Source organism: Typopeltis vanoorti, chromosome 11 (genome assembly GCF_054136105.1).
Source record: "Typopeltis vanoorti isolate ZY-2024b chromosome 11, IOZ_Tvanoo_1.0, whole genome shotgun sequence".
In the NCBI taxonomy this organism is placed as follows: Eukaryota; Metazoa; Arthropoda; class Arachnida; order Uropygi; family Thelyphonidae; genus Typopeltis; species Typopeltis vanoorti.
In genome coordinates this window covers 73,052,127-73,073,693 of record NC_143559.1, presented here as the reverse complement: position 1 = coordinate 73,073,693, position 21,567 = coordinate 73,052,127, and the positions used below count along the sequence as shown (strand labels likewise).

The window sequence follows — 21,567 nt, the reverse complement described above, 5'->3', positions numbered from 1 at the left end:
TGCCAGTCTCTTCACTGGATGCTACCTAAAATTAGTGATAGTCTTCAATAAAGCTATCTCTGATTGGCTACCGGTGAAGATTGAACTGCCCACTCAGTCTCCAGAAGTTAGATATGGCTAAAATGGCCTTGCCTACTCCCTATAAGGGAATAAAAGGGATTAGTGGATTATTATTATTATATCTTTTTATCACCTAAAGATTAACTCTGCTAATCTCAGGTGGTATGGTCACTTAAACAGAATGGGAGAGGAAAGATTAGCAAAACAAGTGTTCTTTGTCAGGTTGGTAGGAAAAAGACCCAGAGGAAAACCAAGATACGAGGGTGATGTGAAAAGTTGTCGGCCTTGACCACAAATGGCAACACTATCGGGAAGATTTTTTTTTCTAAGTTGTAAGCTTCCATGTGAAATTGCAAGTCATTCTATCAAGTAGTTTGTTTTATACAAAACAAAATTGTTTTGTATAAAACACTTTTGTACGAAGCAAAAGTGTTGTCTCTATCCCTTGAAATGGATAAAATTGAGTATCATGCGGTCATAAAATTCTTTGTAAAGGAAGGTTTAACGGCAAAAGAAATTCATTCAAAGTTCATGAAAGTTTATGGGCACTCTTCTCCTTCATTTTAGACAATTAAGAAATGGGCTGCCGAGTTTAAATGTGGCCGTACCAGCCTTGAAGATGATCCACATGAAGGATGTCCAAAAAGTGTAACAACACTACAAATCATTGATCAAGTGCACAATATGGTATTGGATGAATAAAACTGGCGAGTCAGAGTGCATGAAATTGATGACTATAGGCATTTCAAAAGAACATGTAGGATATATTTTGCACGAAGAATTGCAAATGAAAAAGCTTTGCATAAGATGGGTGCCACACTTGCTCATATAAGATCAAAAACGCACTTGCATGAAATCTCTGAACAGTGCTTGGAGCATTTTAACAAGAATAAAACTGATTTTGTGCATCAATTTATCACTATGGATTTGACTTGGATTCACTATTACACACCAGAATCCAAACAGCAGTCAAAAGAGTGGACAGAAGCCAGTTGTTCAGCGCCAAAAGAAGACAAAGTCGGTTCCATCGAAAGGTCATGGCGTCAGTGTTTTTGAGATGCTAAAGGCATTTTCTTTATTGTCTTGAAAAGATTAAAACAATAACTGGGGAATGTTATTCCAATCTTTTAACCAGACTAGGCAAAAAAATTCATGAGAAAAGACCTGGTTTGCAGAAGAATAAAAATCAGCTTTAATCAGTACAATGCACCTGCCCACAAAGGTATTTTGGCAATGGGAAAATTAAGGGATCTGAACTATGAATTGTTGGAACATCCACCCTATTCCCCAGATGTGGCTCCCTCTGATTTCTGTCTTGTTAAACTATGAATGAAATTGTTTTGTATGTTTTATTCTTCATTCACATTTAACATAATCTACCATATCCTAAGCAAGACTTGTTATGTATTATTTGTTAGTCATTTGCATAAGATTTATTATTCATGTATTTTCCTTGAATTTTTATCAGTTATTATGTAATTATATAATTTTAATATATGTTATGTTAATGAAAGGACTCCGTGGAAAATACCATTTGTTTTATTTCTAAATCATCCACCAATTGGTGAAAGTGACCATGAGGTGATTACCTGGGTGGTTGCCAGCAGTGCAAGGACCCCTGTGAAAAAAGGGTATATGTGGAACTACAAGGGGGGTGATTATGAAGAGCTCAGGAGACAGCTTGCAGATGTAGCATGGAATGAGGAGTTAGCTGGAAAAGAGATCAATGCAGCTTGGGGGATTTTCAAAAACTATTTAGTAGATGCAATGTCTAAATGTATACCACGGGTGAGAAGATTAAATAAGGTAGGTGTGAGATGGATGAATAAAGAGATTAAGCATGCAATACAGAAAAAAAAGGCATTGTGGAGACAGCATAAGAGAAGTGGAAGTAACCAATTTCATGAGGTCTACGAAGACCAGGCAAGGAGGGTGACTTGGTTGGTGAGAGTAGCTAAAGAGAGGTATGAACAGCAGTTAGCTAATGAAGCCAAAAAGAATCCTAGGGAGTTCTTTCGATATGTAGCCAGCAAAAGAAAGAATGATTATGGAAGGATGACATTGATTGGAGGAAATGGTATAAAGACAGCTGTTGCAGAATGTGTTGTGGAGATACTTAATGAGCAATTCATAAAGATCTTTCAATCTTGTGAATGTGACTTCATGGAGAGATTAAGAGCAGTTGATGATGGGGAGGAGAGACTGACTGTAAGTGAGCAAGAGGTGTTTGGGGAGTTGAGTAAACTAGATGTAAATAAGGCTGTGGGACTTGATAATATATCACCACGTATTCTGAAGGAGTGTGCCAGAGAGTTGACACCTGCCTTGACATATTTTTTTAATACGAGTCTTGCACTTGGTCAAGTTCCTAAAGAGTGGAAGGAGGGCAAGATTGTGCCACTTCATAAAGGAGGTGATCGAACTCAAGCATCAAACTATAGGCCTATCTGTGTGTCAGGTGTTGTGGTTAAGTTGTTGGAGAAGCTTGTGAGAACTAGGATCCAGAGTTGGGTTGACAACAATGGTATAATCTTTGATGGACAGCATGGATTTGCTAAAGGGAGGTCATGTTTTAGTGATCTACTTACTTATTACAATAAAGTGACTGCTTCCTTGGACAGAGGAGAAGGATACACAGTAATATACTTGGATTTCACAAAGGCTTTTGATAGAGTACCTCATGATAAGTTGACAGTCAAACTAGAGCAGATGGGGTTGGATATTAGATTAATGCATTGGATTGGAGACTGGCTATCTGATAGGTATCAACAAGTTGTGTATGGGGGTGCAATATCCAGGAAAAGGAAAGTCACTAGTGGAGTGCCTCAGGGGTCTGTTTTAGGGCCATTACTATTTAACTTATATATTAATGATATTGGTGAAGATTTGGATGGAGATATTCAGTTGTTTGCAGATGATGCAAAGTTGGGGCGAACCATAAAGAGTAGTGAAGATGTTGTGGCCTTGCAAGAAGACTTGAATAAATTGAGTGATTGGGCAAGCAAATGGGGATGTGAGTTCAATGTTGCAAAATGTAAAGTTTTAAAATTTGGAAAACAAAGATGGGATGCAGAATTTATGCTTGGTGAGAATATATTGTTGGAAGTAGAGGAAATAAGAGATCTGGGGGTGATAGTGGATAAGGATCTAAAATTTAGGGGACACATCGCCAAAATTGTGAAGACAACACAAAGACTTCTGGGAATGATGCGGAGGACACTGACATGTAGAAGTAGGGAGATACTTGTTCCAATGTATAAGGCTTTGATTAGGCCACACTTGGACTATTGTGCCCAGATTTGGTCACCGGGTTTTCAGAAGGATGAAGAGATGTTGGAAAGGGTCCAAAGGCGACTGACTAAGGTAGTTTCTGACCTCTGGAATGTTGAGTATGAGGAAAGATTGAAAAGATGTAATTTGCAGAGTCTCGTGGAGAGAAGGAAGAGGGGAGATATGATAGAGACCTACAAGTTGGTAAGGGGTTGTTATAGGATCAATGGTGGAGAAGTTCTACAGAGAATAGTGGGAGATCAGGGGAGAACCAGGGGTCATCCCTGGAAACTGTATAAGGAGGGTGTGAGTAAGGGAGTGAGAGGCAGGTTTTTTTCGTGCAGAGTTGTGAGTGATTGGAATGCCTTGCCTGAGAGCGTGGTGTCTGCAAGTAGTTTGAATGTGTTTAAGACACGGTATGATGAGATGTGTGTGTAAGATAAAAGGACCTCCTAGATGAGTCTTTGACTCCATGAGGTCTTGTTTAATAATAATAATAATAATAATAATAATATTCCTTCAGTAATATTATGAGATATTCTATGAATGTGACTTTTATGTGCCTTATGGGAACTGTAACATATGTTTTATTTATTATATTTGTAAATGAAAGTGAAGGAAAAATTAAGTAACTGTAATATTTTTCGTTATTATTTTTCATTACTGAGTGTAAAGGTATAATCTTATATAATGCTTATGTTTACGTTTTTGTTTTGATCGTTGCCATGGAGACAGAAATAAAATAGAACGTGCGAGCTTAGGGCATGAGCTGCGGTAATTGGGAGTAAGGAATTAATATGAGTTGGAGGAGTGAAGAAGTTTAGGCGAAAAAGGAGGAAGGTAGATAAACAGGAGAGGAAAGTAAACAAGGAGACTCGAGGGCCAGGACATTCAGGGGCAGGAGCATTCAGAACACTACGGAGACGAGGAGAAAAACTTATAGACGGCTGAGAGTGAGGTTAGGGTGGCACTAATAGGAATTTTAGTGCCTTAATAAGATTAACAAAAGACCAGAAGATTAATAGGAAATCCAGAATAATTTCACTAAGTTCTAGAATTACTGTGTATTCCTATATCGCTTAGAAAAAGAATTATTCAAAGCTCAATTTGTTATGCAGTAGTAAACATGGAACAATTATTCTGCCTTATAGCAAGTCCGTCAAGATTTGAGTAGTGTAATAAATATTAATTCAGTTATCTCCATGAAGAATTCTTTTGAATAAGTGAATATAGTTTTGATATGTGCTCGCATTGAGTCTGATGTGCTAAGGATTAATTCCAGTAAGAACAGTCCTACTATATTTTATTTCAGTGTGAAGATTTAGGTGATAGCTCCATCTGTAATATCCTAACATTCACAGTGGCGTTTTGCTGAGTTTAGCCAAGTTTGAGACCTGGAAGTATTTCTCCTTGAAGTAATAGCTGCCGTCATTAATAAATTTATAAGTGCTTGCTGACTAAGTGTTAAATTATAGAGTGCAGCTAAGTAATACTAGTAAATTTATTTACTAAGAGATTCTGAAGTTTTGAAATGTACGAACAATTTTATTATTAGAAGAACTATGAATTTAGTGTCTGAAAATCTGATGTTTGATTCTATGTGAATGTTCTAACCTGAAGAACTAAGTTAATTGTATTATCTTATTTTGGGAGTTATAATTTTATGTACTTGTCATATAACCTTGTATTAAATGTTTTGTTTTATTGATTTCAATATTGTGTGTGCCTGATTCTTTTTCATTGCACCGTTCATAAAAAGTTCAGATCTTGCGGGAGCCTTAAGTGTAAAATATTAAATTCAGCCTATATGATTAATGAGACTGCTAGATTAATTCAAGATTGATTTTACTATTCTGCATAGACTATTCTAAATATAGGGTGGCGCAGTATAAACATAAATTTCCCTATATTTTGATTAGTAATCAACTAGCAATTAATTGATTTTATTAAGAACAACTTTACATCAGGATGGCAGATTCAAAACCAGGAAGTGCCAGCGTTCCAACAGTCTCTTCCTCGCTGATCAGCGTTTTTCTTCGAATCAAGAGGTGATTGCAGCTGTAGAGGGGTATTTTGCAGGTCTTACTGAGAACCACTACAGTAATGGGATAATAATGGTGCTGGAGCATCGCTGGAATAAATGTATTAGTCTTAAGGGAGATTATGTGGAAAAATAAAAATATTTTTGAAATTATAAATTCGTTTTTTCATTGTTAGGCCGAGAACTTTTCAAACCACCCTCGTTTAGGTGGATTCATACAGTAAAAAGTGCCTTAGAAGACAGAATTGATTTGGAGGAAAATTGTAGATAAGAAGTTAGTGGTGATGTAAGTTTTACATGTAGTACTATCATATCCTGTACATCCCTTTGAAGATATATGTCAGGAATTTGATGATGATGATGATACCATTTTGTTATTTTTTTTAATATTTTTATATGTTTTTTATAACTTTACTGTATAATCAAATTCTGTTACTTTTTATATCACCCCCACACATAATGAGAGGTTTCAGAACTTGTAGCAAACTGATTCTTTCAGCAAGAGTTAAAAGGAAGAAATCTGTTGAAGTTCTTTTTAAAGCTCTGGAAGTTATAGTCTTTGGGGAATACTTCATGTAGAAAGCTGTTCCAGATAATAAAAATAGACTGGATGAAAGATGAGTGTGTGTGTGTGGCATGGGGGGGGTAACAGGTTTAGTAGGTTGATTTATGTTGATTCCACCTACAAAAGGTTATTTGCAAACCTATAGAATGTTTGGTACTATGGGTGGAATTTTTTTCTATTTTTTATCAATTTTATATATATATATATATTTGTATTTTTTAAATCTGTTTTTTACATAGTCTGGAAACCTTGCTCCAGAGACCAAACATTGAACTTTTTCATGCCACTTCATGCCTCCAATAAGCAGGATGGTGGTCTCACATCAGGCAATGAAATTTATCTCCCACCTAAAGACAATCATACACATCCATGCCCACTGTGGGATTTGAACCCACAGCCTGTTAGTTGGAGAGCAGGTGCACTAATCACTCAGCCAGCCAGGCCAGCATTTACACATTCTTGTAAATGCTGGCCTGGTAAATTTACATTCTTGTTAATTTGAAACTGTAAATGGATACGGAGCAGCTTGTGTTGCTGTAGTTTATCAGAAATGGGGAAAGAGTTAATGGATTCTTATTCATCTGATTTTCTGCTGAATATCATTTTCATTCTTATTCATGATATTCAGCAGAAAAATCAGCTGTCTCAGAGAAATTGATGTTCAGCAGAATTGTCCTCTTTTGGACAACCTCAAGAATTTAGAGAGATTTTTAGAGCAGTTTTGGTGCAATGTTCCAAATGAAAGAGAAGTATTCTAAGTTTGGGCAGATTTGGGATTCATATCTGACCAATTGGAAAGTGATTTGGAGTGAAAAAAAAATGGATGCCAAGTTTTTTGGAGCCTGCTGGATTCTATAGAAGTGATGTGTTTGTATCAGGAGAGGCTAGAGGTAAATGTCAGTGTAAGAAGATTGATCTGGTCTCTTGACTGTTGAGCTAAGTAGCCTTTTTAAAACACTGTTGGAATACAACATTCCAAATTGTGTAAAATTAAAGCCTCACTTATTTTAGTTTACTCAAAGCCCTCTGATTATACAATTACTTCACTTTCTACATAAACAATAGGAATCATTCACCCTCTACTGACTGACACACCAATGAAGCTATTTGTATACTAAATGAGAACCTTTCATCTATTCTCTCACAACATCTTTGGTGCTTCAGCAGCCAAAGAACTCCAAAAAATTAAAGTCAACCCATTAGTAAATTTATCCATCTGTTAAGAAGCACTATTTTTATGCCTTCACAACAATAAGAAAACCACAGTCAACCTGTATAGCCTTCAAACCAGAAGCCATTAGTGCTCTCAGTCATGGCCATAACTATATACTTGCACCTAGAACTGTATACCAATAAATGAAATTATGATTCATATTGAGTGAGGAATCCTGCAGCCTTCCTACCCATGTTGCAGACAGTATCAAACTGAATATAGTCAACTAGAACTGAAGAGCAACAAAAGAATAATAGTTAAAAAATTAGAGAAGGTAGTGCCACTGTAGTTCTAAACCACCTTGATTATACACATAAACTAATCTCTCTATTTAAGGATTGTTCCACCTACTGTCCTTTGAACTATGATCCAATCAGCATGCAGATCAAAATCTTTGACAGATTCCTTCAAAGATGTCACCTACTGGATTGTAGAAATTACAGTTAATATAAATAATTGCTCTTCCAGCCCTTCCTCCCTCCCTCAGATATAGTGACTACCAGAAATCTGGTAGTCACTATAAGCAAAATATGGCATTATGCCAAGTAGTGGATGGCATTGATTACCTGCCTACAAATTAATGAAATGCTTTGCCAAAGTGCTTTCCCAACATACTGGCAACACAATGAGTTTTTTTTTTATCTTAACAGATAAAAAACCTCATTGTTATGGCAGGAAGAAATGATTTGAAAGGTGAGAAATATGCAATGAGAAAGGATATGAAAGAGTTATTGGAAGAAGCAAAAATGAAGAGTAAGAAAAACTGTGAGTCTGCTACCTCGGTATGACAGAATAGAATTGAAAAGAATGTGCAAGAGGAATGGTGTGTAGGTTATAGATGTGTGGAGTGATTTTGATGGAAGTAAGGACCTCTGTATGTCTTATGGACTGCACTTGAATGGTTTGGGAGTTCGGTACTTGGAGAAAGTGTTGTTCAGTGAGAATTTGGAAGTGCAAAACCAGGGAAACTACAGATGAGGGAAGCAATCAAGCATGTGTCTAGCCACCCATGGGAAAAAATGAGTGTGAGTGCAGGAATGACTGGAAACCACCTCAAGGATAGATGGGCATGAGTGCAGGAATGATTGTGAAGAGCTGGGTACAGTTTCTCAGGTTTCAAATCTGAATGAGTAGGTAATGATATTATGTAAGGTAACTGTAGGCCCAAGGGGAGGTTGAAAGGTATGTACAGGAATGTCCAAAGTATTAGAAATAAATGAGATGAGTTTATGGTATTGGTCAGCTTAATTTGGCCAAAAGTTATTGGCATCAGTAAGACCCGATTGTCCGAAAATGATGTAGTTGCAGGGATAGAATGTAACGGATATTGTATTTTCAGGGAAGATAGAAGAAATAGGACAGGAGGAGGGCTATTATTAATGATAGCTGAAGAATTTCAACCAGAAAAAAATAGAAGTTAAGGAAGATTAAAGATATGAGGAAAAATGGTTCATTTGAGGCTGTTTGTTGCAAGATAGAGGCCAATAGGGCAAAATGTATTGTTGGTTGCTGCCATAGACCTTGGGTTTAAAAACAAGATTTGATGACATACATCGGCAGATTAGCATAATGATGCAGGCCAAGCAATTATCATTGGAAGCTTCAACTATGGGGATATACGAGAGGTTTCTGAAAAGCAAGGTAATACTTTTTCCCCTTGAGGAAAGTAACAGGAAGTTGAAACTATATGCCAAGAAATAAGTGAACATGTGTTACTTTTCTGCAGTTTCCAAATTTATTGCAGTGCTCGTCCTGGCGATAGATCAGTTTATCAATACCAGTACTGAAATGTCCATGACCATACTCAGTAACCAACATCACACCACCTGATGAAATTCCTCATCTGTAGTGAAATGCCTTCCAGAAAGTTGTTTCTTGAGGAGCCAAACAGATGGCTGAAGTCTGAAGGCATGAAATGTGGTCTGTGGCAGTTTCTCAACAATTGCAGTGCAACCACTCACATATTGGAGCACCAAGTGGGAGCACACCTTTCAAAAGCCAGGGACATTACGGAACAATTTTGTAGACAGTGGACTTATTTAAGGTACACCACTTGTGCAATTTCATTCACTGGTCTTTTTTAATGTGAAAATGTTGTCTTCTGTCTTGCTCAATGAAGGCCTGCCAGCCTGATGTCACCATGGATAACTCTAAATTAATTGCACCAGAAACATGCCTGCCTCTTTGACATCACCTTTTTGCCATAAACAGCAACCAGTTCACAGTGAACGTCACTAGGTGGAGCCCCTTTTGCTTGCCAAAAACGAATAATTTCATGGATATTGGTTTTGGACCACTCTCGTGGTAGCTGCCATCTTGTAACCAGAATTAGCTGTAAGACGACAGTAGTGCAAGACTGCAGTGGTGGCCTTTTTGAAGGCTATTAACAGGTTTATCTGTCAACCATGTTTTTCTCATTCCCATTCACGATTAAGTAAAAAATGTGTTACCTTACTTTTTGGAAACCCTTTGTAGATTGGAAGTGGGAAAGTACACATGGCAAAATGGAAATGGAATTTATAGTTACTTAGGGATAATTATCTGGAATAGCACATGATAGAGGGGACCAGTAGTTGGTTTGAGAGTGTTGAATCTGTTAATGGCATCAGAAGATCTATCTATAACTACAGTAGCAACTCTACCTCCGATCAGGGAAAATGACCATGCAGCAACTTTCTTATTCTGGAAGGTTGCTCAACGTTTCTTAACTGAAATCGTTAAGCTCAATCGTTTCTTAACTGAAATTGGAAATTTCAGTTAAGAAACGATTTATGCAGAACTACAAAGCATGCTGCGATTACGACAAACTTAGGAGGTAACTTGGACCAGTGTCATGGCATAAGAAACTGCATGGAATGGATGTCATTAGTTCATGGGAAGCGGTCAGATTATTTAAGCAAAGCTGTATCAGAGTGCATACCCAGGGTCAAGAGGATAAACTAAGTAGGGATTAAGTGCATTATATTGAGTATCAATATAAAGCAGGTGCTGCAAAAAAAAGAAAGCATTGTTGAAGGAACATAAAGAACAAAGTGATCAGCATGCCCATGAGCAATATAAAGCACAAGCAAGAAGGGTAACTAGTATGGTAAGAAAAGCTAAATCAGATTTTGAGAGAAAATTAGCTAAGCAGGCCGAAGTAATAAAAGAGTTTTTTTTTTTTTTTTTACTATGTAGCAAGTAAGAGAAAGAATGATTATGGAAAGGTAACTTTACTCAGTACTAATGGTAGGAAAGTGACCGAAGCAGAGGAAATAGTTCAGTTACTGAGTGATCACTTTGCAAGTATATATATCATTCATGTGGTGACTTTGCAGTTACTGAGATGACAGAGACTGATGTAACCATTGAGATAGATGAACTGGTGGTTCTCAGTATATTGAAAAATATCAATGTGAATACAGCATGTGTCTGCTTGTGTGCTATGAGAATGTGCAAGTGAACTGGCAGTGCCTCTGACAAAGTGAACTGGCAGTGCCAGTTCACTTCTCTGTTCACTTCTCTGTTTAATCTAAGTCTCAGATCAGACAAGATTCCAAGGGAGTGGAAAGAAAGTAAGATAGTTCCATTATGTAAAGGTGGCTCCAACACAGAAGTAATAAATAACAAACCAGTTAGTATCTCTGGAGTGGTGGTTAAAGTGTTGGAAAAGTTGGTTAAAAGTAAATTCAGGAATGGGTGGAGAGGAATATGATACTCTATAGGGATTAGCATGGCTTTTTAAAAGGTAGGTCCTGCCTCAATAATTTATTCACATTTTTTTATAATAAGGTGACAGCAGAATTGGATAAAGGAAATGGCCACACCATGATACTGCTGGACTTTGTAAAGGCATTTGACAAAATACCACATGGAAAACTACTACATACGTTGGAGCAAATGGGAATGGATATGAAGCTAGTAGCATGGATATCAGGCTGGCTGAGAGAGACAGACATCAGAGGATGGTGGAGTGAAATCAAGGCAAATGAGGGTGATTGGGGGATATGCCCCAGAGCTCTGTACTAGGATCGCTATGCTTTAATTTGTACATTAATGATATAGCAGATTTTAAGAGGGATATCCAGTTGTTTGCCAATGATGTAGAACTTGGAAGACTAAAAGTTGATGTAAATATCTTACAGAATGATTTAAATAAATTGGCAATGTGGACAGAGGACAGTGGCTGTCAATTCAATGTTTTAAAATGTTAAGGTAATGCACTTTAGGAAGAAAAGATTACACATTTCGTATCATATTGATGATACTAGTTTACAGAAAATAGATGAAGCTAGGGATCTGGGGGTGATGGTGAATAGAGAATTGAAATTCAGAAGACATATTGCAAGAGTTGGCAAAATAACTCAGATCACTTGGATGCTAAAGAACACATTGACAAGTAAAGATAGGGAGGTTATTATCCCTTGTTATAAGGCTATGATTCGGCCACATGTTGACTACTGTGTGTATATTTGCTCACCTGCATTTCTTGGGATCAGGATGGGGGTGGAGAAGATTCAGAGATGAGTGACTAAAGTCGTGAGAGGCCTGTGGAATGTTCCCTATTAGGATAGATTGAAGGAGTGGGGCTGCAGAGTTTAGCTGACAGGCAGAGAACAGACAGGAGATATGATAGAAACTTATAAGTTATTAAAGGGATTCTATAAGATGGAAGAAAATTTTAAATACATGAGGAGTTGGGTGAAAACAAGTAGTCACTCTTAGAAGTTATCTAAGAATGTGGTTAGTTAGGATGTTCAGACTAGGTCTTTTATGTGAGAGTAGTAAATGAGTGGAATGGCTTGCTAGAGGTGGTTGTGAGCACCCAAATAGTGAATAAGTTTATGATACAATTCCAGTATTCTTAACAAAGTTGAGAATACTGGAATTGTGTGTATTCATAAGCGGTTCTGTGTGATGCATGGTTAATGACTGTAAGGTAAATGACATTTGAAAGAATACTATAGGAAAGTTCTATGAACTGAAGAATTATACAAAAAATTAATTGGAAAAATAATCTAATTTATTTATTTATTTTGTATCCAAACACAAGTAGTACAGTAGTAAGTAAGCGGTACAACATGATTTACAACAAATTAGGATACATTACAATGAGATTAGCTTAGATTTGGTAGGTGAATTATACAGGGAATAATAATTAAATATGAAAAAAAGGAAACTATACATAACTTATATACAATAAACATGATCAGATGTTCCTCCATTATCTTGCACAATCAACTGCTCTTTCTATGCAGAATATAAGGTCCTCTTTTGCACAAGGCAATGGAAGAAAGGGACAAGAAAGAAGGTGTTCCATGGACTGGTTGTCCCACACACACAATTGTCTGGGCCAGTGAGGTAGCCCCATTTGATGAGGTTTTGTTTGCAGCGTCCTGTCGTCCGGAGTCTGTTTAGGCTTTTTCAAGTATTCCAGTCCAAGTGGGCACCACGTGGAAGATGTTCGGCTGTTGGAATACCAGTATTATTTTCAGGATATAGTGCAAGCCATTGTTGAAGTCTTGTCTCTGGGAGGTTTTTAGGTAGTTCAACAGTTGTCAGGAAGCTATGTCGGGATCTTAGTCTTTGGGGCACTGAGGTCTGGCCGAACAGTGGGTGGCGTTCATCATTCATTTGTCTGCTTCTTTCATCAGCTGAGAATGCAGATCTTCGAATAGAAGGGTGTGCAATACCAGCCAAAGTATACAGGTCTTTTTAGTGGTGTTGGTTTCAGGCATCCTGTAATTAAGCGGCAGCTTTCATTCAATGCTGGGTCAAGTTTTTCAGCATGGAAGGATCATGGACCATACTGGGTAGGCATATTCAGCAGAAGAATAGCAAAGAGCCAAGGTGGAAGATCTCAGTGTGCTAGAGTCTGCACCCCATTTGGAGGAAGTGAGCTTTCTTAGTATGTTATTTCTTGCATTCACTTTTGCCTTTGTTTTTTCTGTGGGCTTTATATGAGAGGATGCGATTGAGAGTTACACTGAGGTAGATTGGTTTTCAGGAATGTTCTATATTAGAGCCTTCCCAAGAAATCTGTAGCTTCCTGTTGGCTTCCTTATTGTTAAGGTGGAAAAGGCCAGTCTGGGTTTTCAAGCGGTTTGGTTTTAGTTGATTGCTGATATAGTATGTGGTTAGACTATTTAAGGCAAGTGATAGAGTAGGTTCAATGGACTTGAAATTTTTTGACTGAGTAGCTATGGCAAGGTCATCAGCATAGATAAAATTTCTAGTTCCTGAAAAGATGGGGAGATCATTGACGTAGATGTTGAAAAGTAATGGTGATAACACACTTCCCTGGGGGAGGCCATTTTTTTGGTGGTGCCAGCGGCTCTTCCTACCCTCAAGGTCCACGTAAAAGTGCCTATTTTCCAAGAGTGATTGGATCAGGAGGGCAAGGCGATAGTCTCTAGTTATTCTTTATATTTTATTTCTGAGTGTGAGATGGTTTACGGTATCATATGCTGCAGCTAGGTCTACAAAGACTACTCCTGTGGCTAGTTTTTGCTCATAACCATTTTCTATATATTAAGTGAGGTTGAGAATTTGTGATGTGCAGGATTTGCCTGGTCTAAAGCCAGCCTGCTCAGCAATAAGATGGGGTTCGATTAGGGGTTGTAGCCTATTCAAAATTAATCGTTCATAGAGTTTAAAGAGGTTGCTGAGTAGTGATATAGGTCTGTAATTTTTTGCTTCGGTTGGGGGTTTCCCTGGTTTCAGAAAGGCCACCACTTTGGCATGCCTCCAGATAGTTGGTATCCTTAGGGTTCTGAGGCAAGTGTTGTATAGGTTTAATAACCACTCTTTAGTCCTGGTTCCAAAATGTTTAATCTGTTCATTACAGACATCATCAAGGCCTGCAGATTTTCTAGGTTTTAATAGGTTTATAGTCATAAACCTATTAAATTTATGGCAGTTCAGTGATGGTGAAATCTGAGTTAATCATATTTTGTTTCCTCACTTGGGGTTCTAAGTATCTTATTTTTTGTGTGTTTTTTAGTGAATTTTCCTTTCAGCAGCAGCTGGTGAGCAATTTGATTAGCTGTTACCTGCGGATACTCATATGGCTTAGTGAAATCCTTCCTAATTCTGTTGATATAGTTCCTTGCCTTTTTTGGAAATTTAATCGTCGTCTGTAAGGGACGGTGTTAGGCATAATTGCTGGGTTGAATTGAAGCATCATAGGTCTATGTTGAGTATGTGGAATCGGATTTAAAACCTTTTTAACGCAGATGTTGGATATTTTTCAGCTAACAAATATGAGGTCAGGGTTATAGCCTCGCTTCCATCTGCCACTGTTGAAAGATGCAGGGAGTTTTGGATTATGTATCAGGTTTAGAGAAAGGTTTTCAGCCCATTTTTCAACAAGTTCTCTATCTTAGTTGGACTTTGTGTAACCCCAGTTAACACTATGACTGTTAAAGTCACCTAATACAACATTAGTCATGTATGCATTATTATTGAGGAGGATGTCAGGGAAGGAGAAAAATCATATAAACATCAGTCTATAAACCACCAAAAGCTTCTTCTGGTGGTTTATAGACTGAGGTTATTGAGATATTTTTAAATGTGATCCTAATAATCTCAATGTTTCTGTTGTTCATTGAGTCAATGGACGATGGGATCAAGTTCTCTTTCGTAAATATTGCACTGCCATATTTATCGTGGGGTATTTCTTTGATCAGTTTCATGCCATGGATGTAAGGTCTTGCAGCACCTTCTCCTCTGTGAGTTTCTTGCAGGCAGAGCACATCGCAGTCATTATCTCTGCAAATATTTGCAATGAGATCTTGCTTGATACTGGAGAAACCTTCAGTATTAAATGATATTATTTTTCGGCTTAGCCCCAGGTAGGATCCTTTAGGACAGAAAGGTTGGATAATGAATCTAATGCATAAAATAAAGAAATAAAAAAATTTGTTTAATAAAATCAATAAAGACATCAATAGTGAAAACTGCATCAGACACCAACAGTCATTGGTCTCATGATGATGTTGTGAAGAAATGATCAGTAAAAGTTAATTGTTATCAAACATTCTTCCTTTTAATGAGACACACACACACAATGCTACATTTTCAAGTTATTGATGTCTTTATTGATCTCTGTCGTAACAAGAAAGTGTTCTTAAGGAGATGTATGATAGGTATTGTGTTAATGGGTAAAGTGGATCTCCTGTGATGAGTTTTTTGACTCCATGGAGTACCCATATAAATAATAATAACAGCAGGATCAGAAGTTTTTAACTATATATGGATGTATAGTTAAAAGCAATTTACCAAACTGTCTAAAAAGAATAATTTACGACCAGAGTGTACTCCCAACAATGACTTGTGGTAGTGAAACCACAAGTGAAAGTTTGACTAAAAAACACCTAGAGAATTTGAAAACAACAAAAAACATTGGAAAGAGCCATTTTGGGAATATCCCAGTTAGATAAAAAGATTAATATTTGGATAAGGAACCAATCAAAGGTAATGGACATTGCATTAGTAATAATAAAAGGCAACAAATGATGCTAGGCAGGACATGTGCTGAGAATATCTGACAACAGATGGGCAAAAAAAACACTTGTTTATAGAAACCAAGTAGACAGGTAGTAAGAAGGGATGATAAGATAACAAAATGTTGTAGACATTTATGGTGGAGAGATTCACAAGATTGTCCAAAATGGAAAAAGCATGGAAAGGCATTTGTTCAGCAGTGGACTGAAGAAAGTTGTTGATGATGATGATGATGATAGTTATTTCACTTAATGCATTTTTAATTTGATGTATTTAAATAATACCAGTACCAGTGGTTGTCTCTTTTAAGTTGTTATGTATAAGAATAATAATGATTTTTTTTCTTAATTTAATATTAAATTTAGGTTTGCTGGGTGGTGTTGAACAAGCATTATCAGATCGAAATGCTGGAAAGGTAGTTCCACCTTATGAAGCTCATTCTAGAGTGTGTGCTATGTACCATTGGGAAGATATTGCTTACAGAACAGAGACAGTTTACAACTTAGTCAACAGTGATCCTGTTGAAAGCCTTGGAAGAAGATTACACAAGTAAGCTAGTAGTTTTAACTTTTTTTAACCTTTTGAAGTCTGTGGTGATATAATTACTGAAATTAAGATATCTTCATATTTAGTTTTCTGTAAATAAATTTTAGATGAGAAGTGTAATCTTCAAAGTTTGAGGTGTAATCTTCAAACAAACCCTGACATCATAAGAAAGTCATTTTGACTCCTTACAAGACCTTGATAAGACCCCACTTGGAACTATTGTTTCTATATGGTCTCCTGATTTCCATAGTGATTCTGATACAGTGGAGAGAGTGCAAAGGAAAGTGTTAAAAATGATAACAGGATTGTCAATACTAATTATGAAGAAGACTGAGAATTTGCAAACTGCAAACATTAGCAAACAAGAGAAAGACAGTTGATATGATTGAAACTTACAGATGTCTGAAAGGGTCAGACAGGATATCAGTAGATGGAAATTTTCACTTGATGGAGGGTAGAGAAAGGACAAGAGAGCATCCTTGCAAGTTGAGAATGAATGTCAATCATCAAGAAGGGGAAGAGAGCTAGATTTTTCTCTTAGATGTGTGATCGAAATGAAATGAATTAGAGAGATGTGTGATTGAAATGGATTGCCATTGGATGTTGTGTGTGCAAGTAGTGAAAATCAATTCAAGCAGAAGTATTGACAGCTGGTGTAGGTAGTATGTGGCCTCCTTTGATGAGTCCCCAAGTCCATGCAGGTGTCTTTAAATAGTAGTAATAATAATAATAATATATACATGCACAAAAATATGCATACAGGTACTTACATGTTCATATTTTTTAAAAATAATAATAATATATGTATTTTTACATACAAGTACATATATATGTACTTGTATGTTATAATACATTACACACACACATATATATTTATATTTACTGACTATAACCGAGACTAGAATAACAATTAAATTTATTCAAAACGCAACATGTTTCATCAGATTGTCCGACTTCTTCAGGAGTGGGAACATAGAAAGCCAATAAACACTATAAGAAACATCGTATCACTATACAAACGACTATTATAAAACTCAATTAGTTTTGAACTGTAGCTGCAGTCCGTGTTGAAGTTCTATTGTTAAGCAGCTGCGTGCGTCTGATTTCACGAGTGTGCCAATATCGGATAGCGGAGCTGAAAGAGTCCGGTAGATTATAGCTGAGGTTATTATTTATGTGATGAGGGTCCATAACAATTTCCTTAGACTCGACTATGCGACGCTCCACCTCGTCACAGCATATATGAAAGTTTGAGGTTGTTGTCTAGTTTATCTCATGTTGACGGCCTTCATCATTTGTGTTTACTGAAAACAGTACATGGCTTGATAGAGCACTTTCTCTAGTTCTTTTGTAGGCTATGCCCTTCTGGTGTTCTTCCAGATGTAGGAGGATGGATTTTTCAGTTTGGCCATAGTATTGCTTCCCACAGTCACATATGATTTTGTACACTCCTGGGAATTGTAGATGGTTGTGAGCTTGTTTGTATTTGCTTAAAATCGATCTTAGTTTAGGATGAGTAGAGAAACAGGTTTTTATGTTGAACTTTCGTAAAATTCTTCTTAGTTTCGTGGAGAGCGAGCTGATATATGGTAAGGAGATATAAAAGAGAAGAGCTAAATTACGCTTTTTCACTGGTAATGGCTTCTCTGAATTCTCTTTTCTCAAAAATCATCCTTAGAAAACCATTTAGCGACCTCCTTAGACTTCGTGTCATGGAATCACGTTCAAGAAATAAGTACACGTCGGGCATTAGCATCTTAAAACTTAAACAAACATAAGCTTATCAGAAAGTTTAATTCAGTAAAGACAACACAAGAACAACCAACCCCTAATAATCTTCATGGAAGAACTAAAAAATTAGTGATAAACCAATCGTCATATGTTCTAAATCATAACGAAGAACAAATTCTTAAAAAAGGTCTCAATTTTGTCCTTGCGCCTAAAACTATTTCCAAGGAAATGTTTTTAACTAAAATGGAGAAAGCTGCATCACTACTTCCTGCCGCAGACGCCAGTTTACTTCGCATGGAAGCAAATTGCGATAAATAATGCAAGACCTCCATCTGACAACATCTCCCTTGGCGAAAGGCTAGCCATAAAAAGTCTTAAGAATAACAAAGATATCATAATCATACAAGCTGACAAGGGCAACGCAACTGTAGTGCTAAATAAAACAGATTACCATGAAAAAATCTTGGCATTATTAGAGTCAGATACATACTTGGAAATGTATCTCCCTCGTTGGAGAGATTCAACGAGGGAGATACATAACAAAACAAACAACCTCTTACAAAAAGCCACAGAACTTCTACGAAACATATGCCTTGCCACTCGCTCTTTACATCCACTCATCCCAAGATTATATGGTCTCCCAAAGATACACAAGGAAAACTGCCCACTGAGACCAATTGTAGATAGTATTGACTCGCCTACCTACAGCTTATCTAAGTTTCTGGCTTCTTCTTTAAAAGGTTTTACAGGAAATTCTTCTTCATATATAAAAAACTCAACAGATTTCGTCTCGAAAATAAAAAATTTCAAACTCCAGCCTTCAGATATCATGGTGAGCTTTGACGTGGTGGCTCTCTTTACAAACGTACCAACTCAAGAGGTTCTCGATAGTTTAAAGAACAAGATTTCAAAAAAGATGTTTTCCATTCTTTCACATTGCATTCACTCCGGCTACTTTCAATATGAGAAGAAAATCTACAAACAAAATAAGGGATTGGCAATGGGAAGCCCCCTGTTTCCTATATTAGCTAACATCTTTTTTGAAGATTTCGAACAAAAGGCAATCTCCTCAGCTACTCTTAAACCAAAAATTTGGCTGAGATTTGTAGATGACATATTTCTTATTCTGGGAACATGGCACTGATAACCTTCAGTCTTTTTTAAATCATTTAAACAACTTCCACCAAGATATCAAATTAACAATGGAGGTTGAACAAAATGGATCTCTTCCCTTCCTGGATGTAAGACTTACTAAGTCATCTGATTCTATTAAAATCTCAATCTTTAGAAAATCTACACACACAGATAGATACCTGCATGTGTCCTCACATCACTATCCTGCACAGAAAGTGGGCATCATCTCAACCCTAGCACATTGTGCCAGATCTGTACTGTCAGATGATGAAGAGCTAAAAAATGAACTACAACATCTACAAAGAACCTCCACAAGTAGTGGCTACTCGTCAAAAACTATTAATAAGCATCTATACTGCCACCATAAAAACAACTCAGAAACACAAGAAAATCCCAAAGGTTATATCTCCTTATCATATATCAGCTCGCTCTCCACGAAACTAAGAAGAATTTTACGAAAGTTCAACATAAAAACCTGTTTCTCTACCTAAACTAAGATCGATTTTAAGCAAATACAAACAAGCTCACAACCATCTACAATTCCCAGGAGTGTATAAAATCACGTGACTGTGGGAAGCAGTACTGTTTTCAGTAAACAAAAATGATGAAGGCCGTCAACATGAGATAAACTGGACAACAACCTCAAACCTTCATATATGCTGTGACGAGGTGTAGCGCTGCATAGTCGAGTCTAAGGAAATTGTTATGGACCCTCATCACATAAATAATAACCTCAGCTATAATCTACCGGACTCTTTCAGCTCTGCTATCCGATATTGGCACACTCGTGAAATCAGACGCATGCAGCTGCTTAACAATAGAACTTCAACATGGACTGTAGCTACAGTTCAAAACTAATTGAATTTTATAATAGTCGTTTGTATAGTGATACGATGTTTCTTATAGTGTTTATTGGCTTTCTATGTTCCCACGCCTGAAGAAGTCGGACAATCCGATGAAATATGTTGCGTTTTGAATAAATTTAATTGTTATTCTAGTCTCGTTTATAGTCAGTAAATATAAATATGAACATATCCCAATACCGAGTTAATACTACAAATTGATATATGTATATATATATATATATGTATATATATATATATATATACATATATATATATATATATATATATATATATATACAATAAATTTTTTAACTTGGGGATATTGTATATTAGGATAACCAAGTTATTTTATAAACTTGGTTATTTTAACTCCTAATCCCAAGTATGCAAACAAGTATGCAGACTTGAACTTTGTTTCAGGCGCAAACTTAATTGTTTGCATACTTGGGATTAGGAGTTAAAATAACCAAGTTTATAAAATAACTTGGTTATCCTAATATATATATACACATACACATATAGTATACAATAATAATAGTAGCACACTTATCACTTTGTTCACATCTTTCAAAACTAATGTTTGGCTTTTATGAAGATATTTTAGATGCCATTAGAGTACATAGACTACGTGTGTTGAGGCTTAAGCGTTGTGAAGAATTCATGTTGGAGGTTTAATGGAAAGGATTAAAACTAATTTCAATGCTTCCAATATTTCGTCTCAGTCGAAGAGACATCTTCAGAGATTACAAAAAGCTTTTTGTAACAACACACACAAAAAATATAAAACAGTGAGTGAAACTAAAGTCCTATCTAGGTGGTGCACCCTCTATGGGCGTTTGCAGGTGGCCTAGGATGTGAATAGGGATCTCTGATAATTAATGTTTCCCAAATTTTGGGAGGTTTTATGCAACTGTATTTGTTTAAATTAGGTTGATTCCTGAGTGCAGATGCAGATTCAAAGAACAGTCTTTCTTTTTTCGAATTTACTATGGTGGTTTTTTTCAGGAGATCCTGTGGGTTGTATCCAAAACATGGTCTGCAAAACCAGATTGACCATAATCATGATTGCAGATGTATGACTTGTGTTCTTCTAATTGGATAGTTGCTGATCTGCCTGTCTGTCCAAAGTAAGCCAGTTTACAGGAACAAGGTACTCTATATACTCCAGGCACTGAGAGAGGAGGGAGCTGATCTTTGGTGGAACAGATAAGGATAGCAAGTTTATGGTGGGGCTTAAAAGGTGTATGGAGGTTATACTTTTTTAATGATCTGGCTATTTTTTCTGATGTGCCACGGATGTAAGGTATGGTGATGGCATTTCTGAAGTCCTTCTGAAGAGATGGTCAGGGAATAGAGAAGGACTTGATTCTTTTTTTAATTCTGTAGCCATTGGAAAGGAAGGTGTTGTGTATGTGTTTGAGTTCGGTTGAAAGGGCAGTTTCACTGGAACAAAGATTGTGGGCTCTATTGGTTAGAGTTTTAATAATGCCATATTGCTGAGAGGGATGGTGGTGGGAGAGTTTGTGAATGTATCCGCCTGTATGAGTAGGGTTTCTATATACAGAGAAAGAAAGGTTACCATTAGGAAGGCATGTTACTAAGGTGTCTAGGAAGGTTAAACTATTGTTATTTTCCTTTTTCATCGTAAACTGGATTCTTGGATGTAGACTATTGAGAT

At 36.8% G+C, this 21,567-nt stretch overlaps 1 protein-coding gene across 6 annotated transcripts in view; it reads left to right on the top strand.

Annotated features, from left to right (window-relative positions):
* PIG-A (phosphatidylinositol glycan anchor biosynthesis class A) overlaps positions 1-21,567 on the top strand; it is a 187,048-nt gene that overhangs the window by 142,408 nt on the left and 23,073 nt on the right. For all 6 annotated transcript variants that reach the window (XM_090400369.1, XM_090400371.1, XM_090400367.1 and 3 more), the window contains one exon: positions 15,999-16,182. In XM_090400369.1, coding sequence (XP_090256495.1) covers positions 15,999-16,182 — 184 coding nt within the window. The remainder of the gene's footprint in view (positions 1-15,998; positions 16,183-21,567) is intronic.